The 19,150-nt window shown below is 41.9% G+C and overlaps 1 protein-coding gene across 1 annotated transcript; it reads left to right on the forward strand.

Annotated features, from left to right (window-relative positions):
- Positions 1-982: 982 nt before the first annotated feature.
- ascl1b (achaete-scute family bHLH transcription factor 1b) lies at positions 983-2,175 on the forward strand. Its single transcript, XM_088299100.1, has one exon. The coding sequence runs from the start codon at positions 1,103-1,105 to the stop codon at positions 1,673-1,675; it is 573 nt and encodes a 190-aa protein (XP_088155226.1). The 5' UTR covers positions 983-1,102; the 3' UTR covers positions 1,676-2,175.
- The last annotated feature ends 16,975 nt before the right edge of the window (positions 2,176-19,150 follow it).

Below are 19,150 nucleotides of genomic sequence, written 5' to 3' on the forward strand. Positions count from 1 at the left end.
GTCTGGAGTCCGGGAGGTGAATTGTCTGATTTGCTCATTTATACCACAAGGTGGCGTAATTAACACGTTTTCCCCACAGCGTTTGCATCGCTCAGTTTCTTCTAAAAAGTCCCGACAGTGCGCAGATATTACCTAACTGAACCAGAACAAACTTTTTTTTCAAGCAAGGTGCACATTTGAAACTGCGAGTTTTATTCTTTTGGTTTCAAACTGTTCACTCTGACATGGTGCTGAAATGCCTGCGCACCTTCAGTTCGATTAGGGAATATGAACCTCCCACCGCGTGCGGTTTTAACACCACAACGATGTTTTTGGATTCCAATATGAGCGAACGCAACAGAGCGAAAACAGCCTGCGTGTCATAAACAATGTTTACTTTGGAGTGAATCGCGTCCTCGCGCCACTTGTCTAATTGCCAATTACTGTGCACAGAGACACGCCTAACATCTATTTGGCTGCGTAAAGCTGTAGCTTGGATACAGCACTGAGCGTCGTGGTATTTGTGATCGTAAAGAGCCAGTGGAGAACGATGGTGGGGGGCGAGGACTTATAATTTGAAGACTTGCCAGGGGTACATTGTCAAATTCAAAAGGCATTTCAAAGAGTCGAACCATTCACTTTTTTTTTTATTCTCCCCTTTTTTCCAGTCTTTTCTGTCCCCCCCACCCCTCCTGCCCCTCGAGCTCCCTGCTTTCTTCTCGCACGGTTGCAGGCCGTTTGAATGGACCAATGGGCCTTCAAGTTGGAGACATTGGAATGCAAATGAGGCCAGCGCGTGCTCGGGGCCCAGTGAAAGCTCAGATTGTTTATTGAGCTCCCGGAGCCACGCGCCTGGCCCGAGGGAGCCGGCCCGCGGAAGAATCACACAGCGGGGGCGGGGCCTCGCCACGGAGCGTGCGAGGAGGGGGTGGGTGCTTGGGTGGGGTGTGCGTCAGGGCGCGTGTTGAAAAAGAGGAGTGCTGCCAAAGTTTGGGTCACATAGGCTCGTGCAGAACAGCAGTCAAGAGAGACTTGGACCACAGTCGGCCACCACACGGTCTCCCCCACGCGAAGGACACGAGAGCCAAGCGTCACCGCATCCATCACGGGAGCTGTCACAGACATGGCAACCATCACCACCACGCAGACCGCCTTCGCCTTCGCGCTTACTGAGAGACGCGCCGGCTTGAGCGTGCACGCCCCGGCGCAGGATTGCTCGCTCCCGACCGCGCACGAACAAAACCGAAGCAAGGTGCTGAAGAGACAGCGCTCCAACTCCCCCGAGCTGCTGCGCTGCAAGCGGCGTCTGAGCTTCAACGGCTTGGGCTACTCCATCCCGCAGCAGCAGCCCGTGGCCGTGGCCCGGCGGAACGAACGGGAGCGGAACCGGGTCAAGCAGGTCAACATGGGCTTCCAGACGCTGCGCCAGCACGTGCCCAATGGGGCCGCCAACAAGAAGATGAGCAAGGTGGAAACTCTTCGCTCAGCGGTGGAGTACATCCGAGCTTTGCAGCAGCTTTTAGACGAGCACGACGCGGTTTCGGCGGCGTTCCAGTGCGGGCTTCCCTCGCCGACGCTTTCCAACACCTATTCGGCCGACCCGGAGTCGCCCCACTCCACGTACTCATCCGACGAGCCTCTGAGCTCCGAGGAGCAGGAGTTGTTGGACTTCACCACCTGGTTCGACCGGTACTGACGCAGCACCACACGGCGGCGCCCGTGCGTAAAAGCGAGCCCGATTCATGGCCGACACTGGACACACGGCGGGTTCAAATAGTGTTGTGACCGCCCGCCCTCACCTGACTCTGCTAGCAAAGCAGCCAAGCAATAATGACAGGGATTGAGGGGAAGAAGGAGTTGGACTGTGTCATGTTGACGCGCTGAAGTAAATACTGTTGAATAAGTGCAATTATTAGGTGATGCTCACACACACATGCAGCCACAGCCGCAACTGCCCTCAAATGACTGAAGAGGCATCGGGCATGTACATTTCTTTCTTGTCATTCATTGTAACACAAAGACCTATTTTTGTACACTGAAAATTGTCACTGACTGATGGGCTAAGTTTTATCAGCAATATCAAGGCTACTACCTGGGACGAATTGTAGTTTATTTCCCCTTTTTATATAATTATCTATAAAAAAAAAAAATAGGGGGCGATAAGGAGATCTTTTTTGATGTATGCACTTGCTCTCCCCTTCCTCTAGCCTCCAAATGTACATATTTGATTTTAACAGATATATTTGTGTAAAACGAGTTTTATAAATAAAATAATCTATTTATATTACATGCTTGTGTGTGTGCGTGTGTGGATTGGCTTCCATCTTTATGACCTTATGTTCACGCGTGGGCGGGAGTGTGTGGCGGTAATTGAGCAAACTATGGAGCACTTCTATTCAAGTCCAACCTCAGTGACCTTTCCCCGACTTGATTGGGCACATGGGGCTAAAATTGCGCAGCTGGGTGAGCCCTCAATAAGCATTAGAGACGCGCACCTTCCACGACTCTTTGTCTGCATTCAGGGAGGGGAGATTAATATTACTTTTCTTGCATTGCATTGTTTCATGCATGCGCTATTTCGCCTGCAGGGAGAGTGCTTGTTTTGGGGAGGAGGAGTGGGCAATTCACTCTTCTCAAAGCCCATTTGAAATACGGCTCCGGGAAAGTCAGCAAGACAATACGTCAGGTCAAAATTCGTATTGGCCTGACTAAGATCAATCTAAATAAAAACCCGGGCTTGTAGGCTAGTTGTATCCCCGACTGTGTTTTTTCAAGCAGGGCTCAATCACAAGCACCTCGCGCAAAATAGGGAGCACAACACCCCACTGTGGGCACCATTGTGCTTCCTTTGCGTCTCATTATTTAAATGTGGGGCCTTTATTGCGAATGATTAAACTCAATTATAACTATTATGATCATAGCCATCAAAGTCTGATGGCGAAAACAGCCACACATGGATCATGACTCATAATAGATTTTTTCTCTCCCTGATGCAGCATGTGTAAAACATGTCACAATGTAGTCCAATATGTATTTTTAGATATTTAATAAATATTATAATGCTCTCTCTCTCTCTCTCTCTCTAAGTGAGGGTGATATTTACAGTGTGTGTGTGTGTGTGTGTATATATATATATATATATATATATATATATATATATACATATATATATATATATATACATATAACTTAATTATTTTGTACAATTCTAGTGTATTATTATTTATAGAAATACAAATAATTATTGTGCTTTTAATTTGTTATAGTACATTAAAACACTTTTAAAAAATCATTGTATTGATAATTGGGTAAAATCTCTGTCAGCGAACCCAAACTATTTTAAATTAAAAAATAATTTACCATAACAAAAAATTTACAAAGTAATCTATTCCAACATTGTGTTTAAACAGTTTTTAGTGTCATACATGTCTAACAAATAAATTAACTGCCCATCAGATTAAATTTATTATACATGCTCTATACTAAAATTAAATCAACTTCATGCATCATGCTTTTTAACATTCTCAACCCTCATCCAAGTCCTACAATAAGTTAACTATTTACTGTTGCTTTCCTAAACAACGAATGATGTACTTCCCCAGAACTTTGATGGCAATTGGCATACCCGTGGCATACTGCCAAATGTAAGGAGGGAGATTCCTGAGCACGCCTGGGGGATGTATTCACATAAAGAATAAACACAGATAACATCATGTTGTGTGTTTTCTTCTTCTTCTGGTTGTGATGTTTACTGACTTTCTCCCGAGATAAGCGTGCCCACTTTTTGACACTACAGTAAGTTTTTTTTACGAGTTCTATGGTAATAATCACAAACTCCTCTCGCCTTGTCAATGGTACAAATCTGCGGTGGCATGACATCAAATCCTGGGTAAACAGTTTTTTTATTCATACCTTTTTCATTTTTATGATTGCATGTATTCCTTGATTGGCTCAGTGCAATGACATGGTTCTTCTGTCTCATTGTGAGGCATGGGGCGTGGGTCCTATTCAACTGAAGTTTAAGTTACAGGTCCTTGAATGCTCTGTAAAAAGGCTCCCCAAACATGCATTCGCACACACTCATGCACATGCATAGCCTGCAGGTGTTAGCCACGTGCCTGCACTCGGGAGGGGGTGACAAAAGCTCCGGTGCATCTATTCGTCAGCGGCACAGTCAGGATCAAACAAGTGATAAATGACTCGAAGGACATAATGTGTCGTTTCACCCTCCTACGTCACCAGGACTCCCAAAGACAAATCAAATTGGGGCGTGCAACACCCCGCTGCCCCATTATGACACGCTTTATGGTGTCTCTGATGTCCTTGAGTGTCAACCAGAGGCCAGCTCCCTCAATGAAAGAAAGCGTTTGTCTACTGACGGATTGATTGATACGCAATTTTCCCCTCAGCTGTAACGGGACAAGATGGATTTATTCATGCTACTTTGTCGTGTAGGGTCATTTTCATGTTGCAAATATAAGGGCCATGTTCATGTTAATCCATCATTAAATAATCCATCACGTGCACCCCATTTGTGCAACCAGACCAATGTGACAAGAGTCAAGAGTTGCATGTGTGTGTGCGTGTGTGGGGGTGTGCGTGTGTGTGTTTGAGTGCATATCTCAGAAACAAGGACACAGCACATTATTAAGAAGTCCGAACATATTTTTACATAACATTTTAAGTGGAGCCTTTTGCACACTCAATTTGTGAAACACCATCGAGGAGCTCAGTGAGATTCATTCAGCCATAAAAAGTGAGAGCAGTATGTTACATGAAATAACAACATGGATTTTGTTCCTTTGTGCTCATTTGGATTCAAATATATTATTGAAACAACGGCCATTGTTTTATTATATATTATATTTTGAACACACAGTCACGCACAAAGCTCCCACGACAGCAAGAAGCTACAGTTAAGTGGAGTTCCAATTTGGTTGATAGCACATGATTTGGAAAGGCACACACCTGTCTACAGAAGTTCCAAACGATGACAGTGTATGCCAGCTGGGAATCTGGGAATGGGCACAAAAACATTTCTGTTGCTTTGAAGGTCCCAATGAACATAATTTCCATCATCCATTAATGGAAGAATTTTGTAACCACCGGGATTATTTCTGGAGCTGACTGTTTGTCTAAATTGAGTAATGAGAGAAGAAGAACCTCTCTCAGAGCTCCAGTGTTCCACTATTGGATGAAGACAATCTTCTAAAAGAACAAAAATCTTTGCAGAAATCTATTAATCAAGCCTGCATGGAAATGGTGTCAGGAAGTGGGAGACTCGTCAGAATTGAGAGATAGATGAAAGCAAGAAGGTAGAGAGACATCCTGGATGGAAGCAAGCTCCGTTGCGCTCTTGACCTCAAACTGGGTTGATGGTTCAGCAGTCAGCAGGACAATGACCATGAGCTCAGAGCCAAGACAATAAAAGAGTGGCTTCAGAACAACTCTGGGAATGTGCTAGAGTGGCCCAGCCAGAGCCAAGACTTAAATCCGACTTGAACATCTCTGGAGAGGTCTGAATGGCTGTGCATGGACGCTCCCCATCCAACCTGACGGAGCTTCTGAAATTGCCCTAAGATTGGTGCGGCGTCATATTCCAAATGACTTGAAACAGTTAATGCTGCTAAAGGTGCACTTGTGTACACGTGTCCTGTTCCAATTCCCGCATATTGTCAGTATAATTTATAAACAAAAAAAGTGAAAAAACAATTACAGTCAGAATAATTTATAAACAAAAAAAGTGAAAAAAAAATAATTCACAAATGAATTATAGTATGTTTCTTTAAAAATATCATTAAAAAAAGGAAAAGTTGGTGCTGGTTCCATTAACAGAGTAAAGGACACCCTGACAGCGCTGACCCAACTCATGGGGAAAAGAAAACAATGTCTTGAGGGCTTGAAGAGGTCTGAGATAATTTAAAGGATGTGTGTGGGGAAAAAATGTGCGTTCGTGTGGCTGGAGGCACTAATTGATCACTAATTGGCCCGTTTTTGTCCAAACTTTTACCTTTAGACAATATTGCCAAAACGCTGTAATAGCTAGTAGTTGGCATTGTCACTTTGTTAACGAATTCCACTATTCCTCATATGCAAATTGTTTTATTTGCATATTTGAGTTTGGTGACAAAGTTTGTCATCCCGCCCCATATTATAAAGTTGGGGTGGGCCTGGAAACGACTGTACGATTGTATTCTCCTGATCTAAAGACTTAAAGCTGTTATTTCAAGGCAACGTTAAAGGTAAAATGTTGAAATTTGCTCATGAGCTGCATTTGTAGCACACAAATATGTCGTGTCATTTTTGGAAGATAATAGTAGGTCTACTGGAAATGTTGCCAATTTATATTGAGCTAATTGTGCCACTCAAACTCGAATTTGTCCTTTCTCTCGATTGGGCAATGTGTGCTGCAAATCCACAGTCAAGCAAAAGTCTTAAATAGATGTCTTCTGTTGACAGCCACAAAGTCACTTGTTCTTAGTGAAGAAAAAAGTCAGTCTTCAGTCTAAGGAATGAAAGGAGCATGGACGTGAATCCCTGACACCTCTGCATGTGTGAGGGACCAAGCTCAGGCTGGAAGTGGGGGTGTGTGTGTGTGGGGGGGGTGATGGGGTTGGAGGTGCGGCTGTGTAGTAGTGTGTTGTGTGGAGGCGGCGGGGGCTGTGATTTGCATGGCCTATTGTGCTGCACAAGTTTGGGTGTTTTTTTTTTCTGTCCCGGGCCCTTTTGGCCATTTACTTCCACTCTGGCTGGCTGTGGTGGGCTGTGAATAGTCTCTGCTTGGAGGAGACACAAAGGTGCTTTTGTGCTCCGGCTGCACCATATTCATCATGTAATGCCTGTAAGACAAATCTGATTGGACGTCTGTGTCACTTTGATGTGGGTCCAGAATGCGAGTGGCCCTGAGATTGCTAACTTCACTCTCTATTGGCTATTCTGCAGCATTGATACGGGGGTGGAGGCAAGGCAGAGTGAGAAGAGGTGGCTTGGGGGAGAAGGAAAGCGCAGGCAAGGGGGTACGACTCATTATTTGCCAGAGAAAATTCATAATAAATTTGCCCATTCTAAAAAACCGGGTCGAGATGATTGACACTACTTTACACCAGGCGCAACAAAAGCACTGATTTGAGCAGAATACCAAATGAATGGGGCGAGCGTGGACCTAATTCAAACCATTTTAATCCTCCCTGTCCTCCCTTATTTCTCCTTTCCCCATTTACCTCACTCTTACTCTCTTTCTTAGCACCAACTTTCTTGCCTCTTTTGTCCCATTTTACAGGTTAATTCTACTCTCAGGGAAGTGATAATTATTGATGGGTTAAAGTGGAGGCTGGCGGACTCCTGTGATAAAGAGCTTATGGTGGCCTAATGACTGGATGATTAATGATGGTTTAGCATAAGCTAGCAGCATGGAGTGAGTGATTTTCTGTTGGGCCACATGGAAAAGTTAGAGTCAAGCTTATGAAGGATGAAACTTAGAAATGCAGAGAAAGAAAATGACATTCCAATATAGTGAGGAGAAAATGTCAAACACACAACAACACTGGGATATGAATAATTTTATATATATATATAAATTGAAATAAACTTTTATCATAAATATGATCATGATTTCTTGATTTTTGGTTATGTTAGGCCGGCAGAGAATGCCTTGAACGCCCACCACTGGCGAATTTCCCAAACACGCTAAAAGAGGCTTACATCAGCACAAAAATCACAAAACAGAAGCACCTGTTTTTTATGCTCAAACGCACTTGCACTGTCTACAAATACAGATCCCAAGATGTTTAGTCATCATTTAAAAAAAAAAAAAAAAAGTAAATCCTCAAACGGTGTGAATGCACGTCGTGTGTAGACTTGTCCTTTCTAAGTTCAGTTTAAAAACCATCATGTGTTTTCTTTCACTCAACAAAACGTTGTAACGTCTTTAAGATGAGTAACTGTGCAAATGTGTTGTCTGTCTACAGGACTCAGTTATACACACACACACTCACACACTCACGCACACGCACACGGACACGCAGACCCCAGTCCAAACGTACAAACACATACTGTACTCACACCGTTATACCCCTGAGTTCTCAACAGGTTGGAGCATGCCCCTGCAAAACTTGTTCCGTGACACACAGCAAAACACACACTGTCCTCAATATATGGTTCTATTGTTCACCAGAGCTATTTTTTGTCTCAAGTGGATTATTCTATTATTTAAATTGAGTGTTTCATCTAGAAATACAAACACTGAGTTTGTCATATTAAATTCGGGCTAGGCTGAAAATGTTCCCTCTCAATTTACAGTGGATGCTCTTAAATTGAATGCTGTCAAATAAAAATACATATTTAAAAAAAAATGGTTTGAAGGAAACTATTGAAGTTCGGTCGTTTGTGTCGCGACTGATGCATTCAAAGCCGCTTGGTTAATCAAGATTTTTGCAGTGCTATTTGGAAGTAAAAAAAACAAAAAACAAACCTCCCCCAAACTGAAGTTAGTAGCCCAGCTAGAGCATATAAAGTTGAATATAGTCTTGTATAAAATAGCCGAAAGCGATACTTGAGTAAAATCACAAACATCTGAACAGAAAATAACTGAAAGATATTAGTTATCGTGTAGAATACTGACTGACCCTGTTAAAGTATTTGCAAAGTATGAAAACTTATTTTCTTACTCAATATGTAACGTAAAAGTAGTTTAAATAGTGAGTGGTTAGAATTTTGATGATATAATTTATTTTTGACTTCATTTTTATCAGCTTAATTATTGAATTTATTTCCGTGGTGTTTTTAAAAGTGCTGATTTTACAAGTAAGAAAAGTAGTCTCGCCATTGTTATTCATGCAGGAAAAAAAGCTCACGATATCTGAAAGAACATTAACATTTTCACTTTCTCTTTGAATTAATTTCAATTAATTAACCTACCTTGTTGGACAAGGCGTTTTCGAATGCCAATATTTCTGTCACTTTAAGTAGGCAAAGAAGCACTTCATCCTCGGAGAAGAGTCATTCACTTTAAAAAACGGGTGTGAATTAAGTATTTGAGCGTGCCTCAATAGAACGATCACAAAATTAGGATCAAAGGTACAAAATAAACAAAATAATTGTAAAACTTTTAATCAAGTGTTGTGTAGTTCGGCAATTATGGTAAGTGAATGTGAATGTAAATAATTTTGTTTTTTGGGCGCTTCAGGCCCATTATTTTTAGGAACAAGGACGGGGGGCTAAGAATCGAATGGTGCCCAGGTCAAGGACGGAGGACGGAGGGTGGACTTGAAAAATATGGTAAAGTACCCATCGATGCTATTTGCTGTATCACAGTACATGCAGTTTAGCGTGAACATAGACCTGCATGATTATTTTGGCACGCTCAACCCAACTTTGTTTAAAGGGCACAAAAACAACGAGAAAACAGAATGCAAAACACATTCTATGGTACGAACACAACAAATTTGAGGCGATGGGAAAAAGAAAGAAAATTAATGAAAAAAAAGCATAAACTACAAACTGCAGGCTGAGGATAATTTTTTCCGCAATGCTGCATGATTGAATGGCCGCACTATAGCCGGGTGCCAAGCATCGATGGCGCAGAGAACGCAGCTTTGTGACTCGCTGACTAGCCGAGTAACGAGAAAAAAAGAGAAAGCCGTACAGACAACCTTTGTCGATTTGATGTTGCGATAGTTAAATTGTCTTGTCAAACGTAGAAACTTCATATATCATGTAGTACTTCAAGGTTTCGCAAGTGCAGTCAGAAGCTTAACTCATTTACTGCCATCGACGGCTAAAGACGTCAAATTTTTTTTTTACTTGGCTGGTAGTGAATGAGTTAAATGCTTTGAAAGAAAAAAAGGCTTGTAAGGAATTGGGTTAAACTTGAACAGCAGAATAAACCCCTGACTGATGTAGCCAAACGTGACTGAAATGGACAATCACAAACAAATTTTAGTCTGTAATTTTTCCACATACTTGGCAAGTTACCATTGTTAACATATCAACTAGGTGTAATATAAAAAAAAATGTGGACAAGCACATGTGCGTTCGGCTGTAAAAACTGGTGCATCTTCTTTTGTGCCAGGGCAAGTCTATTTTACCAAGTTTGAAAATTTGATCCAATCTGGGGTAGAAAGCAGTCTCCAAGTGCCCACTTCACATCATTATCCGCAAGTGGAAATCTTGTAGTTTCTTATATTTTGAGCGCACCGATCTCCTGCATGGATTCCGGTGAATCGGTTACCCATCCACCATGTCAACTACATGCCTCTCCTGTGCTGAGTTTCAAAGGAATGAGATGAGCTGCTTCGAGTGGCCAGGAATTAAGTCGACTGTGTTCACTCCCACAGCGGCGCAAACTCTCATTTCGACCTGCACCTGTCTATAAAAATACCAAAAGTAAGAAAACTTGTCACTTAGTTAAAATGATCAAAATATGAAAGTGTGTTCGAGATCCAGTATAGAAAAATGCATGTAGATCGAACAATATACCAAGTAAATGACATTTCTAGAAAATGAAATTAGTGGTCAAACATGGCTGAGCATGCAGACACTCACGCATGCACGCACCACAAGTCCCCTTTTTTCTCAGCAGATATGCTCAGTCTTATGAAGTCCTGCCCCCTCCCTAAAACAAGGTGAAGGGGGGATTAGTGAGCACCATTTAGGGGCTCCTTTCAGTCCCCCGTTTCATTTCATTAGCTTGTGACCTCTCCAGTTAATTATTTTGATCTGGCCACAGGCCTGGCCTGCGTTTAATGATGCTGACTTACTCACCGCCCCCATCACAGTGCACAATACTTAACAAACCCATTGAGGCCATGGAATAGGAGGAGTAAAAAGGGATGAGGAGAGAAAAGAGAAAGATTGAGAGTGGCATTTACCAGTCACCGGCAGCGGCTGTATGGAAAGGAGCAGAGTGATGGCAGGGTGGCGTAAAGCCTTCAGACTTTTTGTCAGTATATGCTATTGTCCTCCATTGATGGAGTGGCTCTCGTTTTTATAAGGGTGACATTTTTGCAAAAGCTTCAAGCTGATTCCGGTAAAATGGAGAAAAGAATAAGAGAACTGGAATCCAGTGCACATTCTTATAATCTGATGAGGGATGGAGTCAAAACATACACTTCAGGAATTATTTGCTCTTGGGGTTATTCAGAGGAATCCATCAAATAAAATGTCGCCCATACTTTTAGTCATAAACTGGCTATTGCTAGTTCCATTCTTTCATCTGGCTCTTTCGCTTCATGTATAGCTAATATTTATTCATTAGTGGTGTGAGGAAAGGAATAACATGATAACTCATGGCCACAGAGCACCATAGCATATTGAAAGCATATGTTGTCAATTCTAAGCAGCTTAAGCTGCTCGGCACCTTTTCAGCAGATTTGAGTTCAACATATGACAAAAAGATGCTGATTATTTCATTGTATATTTCTTTTCCCCCTGTTTTTTTTTAGCTCTCTGTTTGCTTGTCAGTGCCGCAGGTCAGTTTACTCTGTCTGGATGTGCATGTTAAAAGTGTTCCCTCTTTGTTACAGCCCTGGGCCCACAGCCAAGCTCCCCCTCGAAAACTTGAGCCACACGCACGCACACGCACGCACACACACGGTCACACGCGGTCACACGCGCACACGTCTCTCAAACAACTCTCTCCCCGTGTTGCCCTCAAATTGCAAATGACAAAAAAAGAGGATAGAAGCGCAGAGACAAGCATCACTTTAAAAAGCAGGTGTCCAGAACTTTTCAGTGCATGTCAATTTCAAATGGAGACCCTTTGACCTCTGCGCTTTTCTAGCTGGTGGCTGAGGTAGCCAGTCAGAGGCCTAATCAGTTTCGTCGAACAATGCTGGGAGGTTGAGGGCTGTCAGTCCCTCTTTCAGACGGGGCTTTCAATGAAGCCATGGCAGGGGAACCTCTGATTGATTAGTGCCTTTTTATTGAAGTGCATTGCAGTGTGTGCGTGTGTGCATACAGGGCCCCCAACGAGGAAGATTTATTTAAATCCAGCCAGAGAGAGCACTATAATTATGACTTTTTCTTTCTGCTGGCTGGTTCAAGCTGACAGAGAGTGTTCTTATGGCTCACTCCACCCTCTCAGCCTTCTGAGGGGCTAAAGAGAGATTATTGCTGGCCCCAAGAGTTCAGACCAATTGGGCTCATCAGCGCGGCTTTTCGAGACCAGAGAGAAGGGCCGGCCGAGGCCGGAGCAAGACTTGAAAATGAAAGAAAAGGGTGCGGGACAGAGATGAAGACAAGTCACTGCGTAATCCCGTTTCATCATGCATTCAGTGACACCAAAGGCGTGAGCAACCAATCTATTTCAAATGCATCAGAGCGGACAAAAGTGATTCAGTGATCTGCTCCCACCAGCCCGAAAACACAGAAGCTTGAAACCTGTTCAGACATTCGTATTTGTATACTGGTGATCTTGTGTGGTCTCATTGGTAAAACTCTCACTTTTATGATGACCACGTTGGCCTCTATCAGTGTGTGTCTACGTTCAATCTACGTTCTACCTCCCAAAGGTGTCTGGCCTTCTATTGTTCAGTGACAGCTATCGTTTGCTCCCAGTGTGTTTTCACCTGCTCTCTAGGTGGTATCTCTAATAATTTGTGTACTTTCCCCTCACTCTCTTTGTAGTTCTTGTAAGGTCGATGGTATTGCATAAATTCCAGATAGCAAGCAAACTCATCCTAGTGTGGTCTGTAATGCAATGGGAAAATTAGGTTCAAGCAATAAAGAAACCTTCTGGGAAGAAATGTACTCAAACATAGTAAAGCAGTCACATAGTCATTTGTGACAGTCAGTTGGAGGGAAAGTGATTTATTTGAGCTATGACAATGGTGATTATTGATTCAGGCGTTTACTCCTCAATAAAGAACATTATGTGGCGTTATCTTCAGTGCCTGGGTGATTTAGTTTGCCAGTCTTTATTTTTTGCAGATATTTTTCTGGAGAAATTGTCTCGTGAGGTATGATATTGGTCACTATTTTTGTGCTCAGCACATGTCTCACTGTGTGCATGTGTGGAGTTTTCTTTCTTTTGGTGTTTTTGTAGATGTTGCACAGGTAGAATTGGGCATAAGGGGGCGTTTGTGACTTTGTGTGAGCAGCCAACACCCAGGCCAATCAAAGTGGCTCACCTCATTCGCATTTAAATCAGGGCGCTGGAGGGGCACATTGTGGAAGGAGACATTACGATTATTACTTGATATCAGTGCTGCCATTGGCATCATTGATTATAATTTACTATTAGATCAGGGGATGTCGTTAATATTTGTCAACTCTGGGCATGTAAAATCCGTTGAGACTTTTTTTGTGATTAAGGGCGATATAAATTAAAAATATAAAATTTGACTTGACTCTCATCAGTTTGCTTGTATTTATTTATATGTTTGTGTTTATGTGTTCCTCGGTTTCTTTCAGTCGTCGTCAATTCATTGTTTGCTGCTTCTGTTTGCTTGTTACCAGTTGGGGTGAGCCTATTCCCAATTTTATTTTGTTTCTTTGTATCCTGTTTTTGGACTTTTGTAAATTTGGTAGTTTTGATTCCTCTGGCTCTAGTTTTGGAAATAGGCGCATATATGCTCTGCATAAAAACTGACATTTTCATGTCATGGCAAGTCTAGTTGTGTTTGGGAATTTGGCAGACCGTGCTAAGCTTATCTGGGCGTTCAGGTAGACCAATGGCATTTTTTTTTTACACACCCCCAGAGAACCTGACAATTTTGTGACATCAAGTAGGAAAACGTTGGATCATAGATAAACGAAGGTTCAACTTGTGGTGCAGGTGTAAGGTGATTTTGGTGGATTTCATCAAGCCGCAGGCAGACAGATTCTGAGCTGCGCGGATGTTTGGGATGGGTATCATGGTATTTCATTCAGAAATATGACAACAGAAAGCATCAATTCCTCTGAATCATTGGATGCCTCATTATTATTGTCATCATCATCAACACATCTATCCATCATATTTGAAAAGCACCCCTTTGAGGCAGTCTCCAAGTCTCTCCACTTTACATCATCTGCAAGTAGAGATCTTGCAGTTATGAATGTACTTTACGTGTGCCAATCGCCTGCATGGACTCCAGCAAGCAAGTTGGTTCTGGTTCCGCCATGGAGACCATACACCTCACCTGCACTGAATTTGAAAGGGAATGAAAGGAGCCGCTTCGATTGGCCGATAATCTAATTGGCTCTGTTTACTCACACAAAGTGCAAGCACCCATTTCAAACTCACCAGTCTACCGAAATAGCGAACGGAAGAAAACTCCACCCATGTGCAGAGTTAGATTGCACTTTGGGCTGGACTTGGGCTGGGCACGGAAACCGGGCCCCGAGAGTCTTTTTTGCGTTTGTGTTTTTTGGAAATGAATTCCTTTTTTTATTTGAGAACATCCTGCACTCCTGCCTTGCTTCTCCAACTCGATGCACTTGGGTCCTCCCCCACACAAACCATATCATAAGAAACAAGCTCAGAAGTTACAGAAAATACGGTGTAGTTACGGTGGAAGCTGGAAAGCAACAATGTTGCGTGCGTGCATCGTCCATTCCCATTTGGTCATTTCTAACATCCTACCTCTGGGGGTGGTGAGAGTTGAGTTCTCCTGACAGTTTGTCTTTTCCACTCCACAGAAAGACAGGTGAATGACCTTCCAAATGTCCAAATATAACAAATTCTGTGGTGACCCAACTTAGGTTTATATTGAATACAGAGCAGTGATTTGTTGCATATAGAAAAATAAAGACACTGCGATTGATATGAATTGGCTAATATTAATGTACTTCATTTTCTGTCATGGAACAAGAATGTTGAAGTCACTTTTTAATGACATGTTATGAAATCGTGGTGGAACGGCTTAAGAAAATGATGTGATGTAAGACATGTCGAAGTCAATAAGTCAAAGACATCAATTTCTGAGCACACGTCTACGTACCACAGACTGGTGGTTTCACGTAAAGACATTTTGACAAGCTGGCATAAATACAAATGATAAAGAAGATAAATGACCAGTACACTAATTAGCGTCTTTGTAATTAGTGGGAGCACTGCACGCGATTCTCTTCAATAAACTGGTGGGATTCATCTTTTGGTCCAGAACATAGTAGTGTAAGATGGGACATTAAGGCTCCCTAAAAAATATACTTTTGTCTATTCACTGCTTCTGTTTGATTTATGCTTTTTTTGTCATCTGACTATAGACAACTGCATATTATCATCCATCCATTGTCATTATCCGAGCCGCTTATCTTCACGAGGGTCGCGAGCATGCTGGAACCTATCCAAGCTGTCTTCGGGCAGTAGGCGGAATATACAAATTATTTTGCCCTTTTATTCGTGGCTCTAAACAGTTCAATACTGCCACATAGTCACAACCGCCAAAAACATGCAGACCACTCCTAACTCACGTCATCACTACGCGCACCCTTCCAACCAGTTAAGAATTCCCCTAAATAACAGAATAAACAGGCAAACAAATTTACTTTAAAAATTATCACGATCTTAAAACTCCCAAAGAATAATTAACACTTAATATCCATGCCATTACAGAACATAGAACATTTATTTTTGTAGCCACATGATCAGGATCTTCATCTTAACATCCTCGGGTTACTCACTTATCAGTTCATTCGTTTGGTGCGCGAGGGAAGTCAGGATTCGGGGGTGTAAGTGTATACCCCATGTTATGTGCGTGCTTTTTGTTTTTGTGTTTTCCCATTTCCCCGTCTGTAGTGTGTCTTCCAATTCGTGTTCCGCCACCATGTGCTTCTTTTCAGCGATAGAGATACTGCGCAAGCTTGTTTTTTTTTTGTTTTTTTTATATAAGTCCATCACCCATTTCGTGTAAAAGTGAAAATATGGTGACTGCACAATGTTTGCATAAAGTTTAAACTTAACAACATTCACAGATTCTTAGTGACCTTTATCTTGCACTCAACTGTGCCACACACACACATATATATATATATATATATATATATAAAACAATAAAGACAAAACTAAAATGAAGCATTAAAACAATTAATTAACTAGAAACTAATTAAACCAAAGTGAATTTAAAAAAGTCAATAAAAATAAAAAACTACCTTTAATGAAACAAACCATCATAACCCTTGCACATCATGTGCAAAGCCTTCCCCTACGCACAACGCTTTCATCTTGACTCACCTTGTTCTTGTGTGAATGGCAGCAAAGCAAAAGTTGACGCAGTAATAAAGTCAATATTTAGAATCTCTTCTCTGTGTTTTGCAGCTACTCCTCAACCCTTTGGCCAAAGCATCATTATGTGAGCGCTCCCGTCATCCGACTCCTGGGATTAACAGGAGCAAAGGAGTGTAATCCCGACACTTTGAAGTGTGTCAGTATCGCCCATCGCGCAGTGCACCGAAGAGAACCATCATTGTTGGCGATCTAAGGGAGCCGCTGAGCTGCTTTCAGCTTTTAACATGACTTCATTCTCTTTTCTGATGTTAAGTCACTGCAAAGAATGTCAGAGCCCCTCTTTACATGCAAGAGGAGAAAAAAAAATATGATTCACCACATGCATTCATTTTTTTTAGAACCACTTCATAATAAATAAAGCAGGGGCGCTCTTCAAATGTTGTGAATGGGTGTTAGGTTGCAGGACATTTTAATGGCGTGTGGCTGCAAGTCAACTCTGTTCAGCATTAATGACAGTGTGTTAGTTAACAGCCTTCTCTTAACGACCCGCCCAGGTTCATGGCCCCCGTATGCACCATCCAGTGGTAAATACACAAACAAACTCACACACACCTTAACCTGCTTAAGCATTAACTTTGGTCGCCACATCAGTGAGCATCTCTATCAGTCCGTCATACGCTCACACCTGTGTTTAGCATGGCTTCTAGTTAGAGGAGGAGAATTCCATCATGAGACCATTTATCAGCGGCTGGTGGTGGTGTGGGGGCAAGCGATTAGATATTGGTGATAAAGATTTGAAGTCAACATCCAGGCAGGTGTAAAGCATTTCTTTTTTTTGTTTCTTTCTGAAAAACTGATAAACAGTTTCTTCCTGAGTGCCATCTTCAGGCTCTCGCATACATCTTCCTTTGCTTTGTAGAACGGCAAAATAATGTTTTTTTAATTTTATTTCATTTTTATTTATTATTTAATCTTTAATTAATTGAATTTATATATTTGATTAAATTATATATTATATTTGCACTGGAGAGTAGAATGACAATAAAGCGCATTCTGATTCTCATTACTTTCTCACAGGTCTTTAGCAGCAATCAAGGGAGAAAACTAGCATTACCTCTTTGCTCCTCCTCTGCACAAGTGCTCTCTCTCTCTTTCTCTCTCGCTCTCTCTCTCTCTTTCTCTCTCTCTCTCTCTCTCGCTCTCTCTCTATACATATATGTATATATATATATATATATATATATATATATATATATATATATATATATACATATATATATATATATATATATATATATATATACATATATATATATATATATATATATATTACATAAGCCACCTATTGGAAGCGGCCACGCTGTCATTTTTTGACGCCCCAGAAATGAACTGAGTTTGCCATTCATTTGCTTGTCTAAACACAGAAAGGCGGGCGGCAAGTTGTTTCTGGATCAATCCAAGTCGATTTTCAGTTTGAGATGACTGAAATGGCTGGGATTGTCTTTGTAATGATTCATTTCAGTGATAGTTCCATCACAATAGGTAACAGAGGAAGGCCAGTTGGTTTTCCTGCAGGCATTCTTTACTGTATTGGACAAATGCAGATGGACGCGCAGCACGGCATGGATGCTATTGTTGCGGAGTGGGGAAGTTGTCCTGCATCTGCTGCCCACTGGGACCAGTTACTGCCCCAATGGTCCAAAAAGTCATTATATTCACTGCATGCTATTCATGTTATTCCCGAGTAAACCAATTGAGGATTTTGTCCTCTAAATTACTTAATTACTAAAATTATTCAATATCCTAGTTTCTTTTAGTTACTTTGGTTGACCCCTTGACCTAATTCCTCTAATCGGTGCAGAACAGCCATTGGACACACACATACACATTGTCGTGGCTTATTTGCAAAGAGAGATGCATCTTTAATAGGTCCCTTCAAGATAGCCGCTGTAAAAGAGTGCAAACAGAAATATGATAAAGGTGACAAGTCAGCGACTGGTGGTCTGGTGTGCTGCCACAGTTTGCTCAATGCTAAGCCAACAAGATAATGCAGACACTGTGTAGTCTAGACTCGCTCCATCCACAGATCCAGTTTGATTTGAGCTCTGCGAGGCTTGTAGTCTAAGCCTTGGTATCAGTCCCTCTGATTTTCAGTTAGATAACCGGGTCAAAGTGTGGCTGTGTGCTAAGCTAAAGATAGCGATTACTCGCTTGTTAATTGGCAAGCGTGCCGCCTCATGGACTTTGCTCTTCACCATTCATGAGCACAGTTACGATGCAGTTCGGGTCAGGTTGACAATGCGGATACCAACGAGAACGTGCGCTTGGTCGAGATCTTAAAATGACCATTGGGCTGATTAAAGCTTGTCATGTCATTTTTTCTACAATGATTTTTATCCCCCACACATTTACTAGAGAAGTGTGTCCGCATTACGTTTGTGATCTCGGGATTATTTTGCAACAAACCACTTTCACTGTAAATATGCGACTTGAGTGAGGTTTCAGGATCACAGTTTGGGGGAGAATTTACGCTGCTTCAGCCAGGGAGAGATCGGCTGAAGCAGCGACCCTTCACAAATGCGACTCGTAGAAGACAAGACGACAAATGTGTGCGTATTCTTGGCATCAATATTTATTGTGCTTTGATTGTTTTAACAAGATGCACCTGATCAAACTTTGCACTTTGCTTATTTGCCAAGTAGTTAAAATATTCAATGAAAAGTGGAATGATTAGCCTGCCGTCTTCTTGAGGCACGAGTGTCCACACACAACCAAGACGTCCCGAGGATGTGTGTTGCTCTGCTGGCTTTATATTCTCAAAGACCAAAACCATTTTTCTTTTGGAACATGCATCACGGCTCTTTGTTTATTCCTTTCTTCATTCAATTAGCCTCTCTGGTGTTTGTTAAACATTTCAAACTCATGATCTCATTTTTTTGTTTGGTTGCTCCTCAGATATGTAAATGAATGCCTCTGCTGAGCATGCTGCATGCGCTGTAGAATTCATTAAGCCTGCTTGTCCCT

The sequence above is a fragment of the Idiotropiscis lumnitzeri genome, chromosome 6, assembly GCF_059441095.1.
Source record: "Idiotropiscis lumnitzeri isolate Australia: NSW breed Sydney's pygmy pipehorse chromosome 6, RoL_Ilum_1.0, whole genome shotgun sequence".
Classification (NCBI taxonomy): Eukaryota; Metazoa; Chordata; class Actinopteri; order Syngnathiformes; family Syngnathidae; genus Idiotropiscis; species Idiotropiscis lumnitzeri.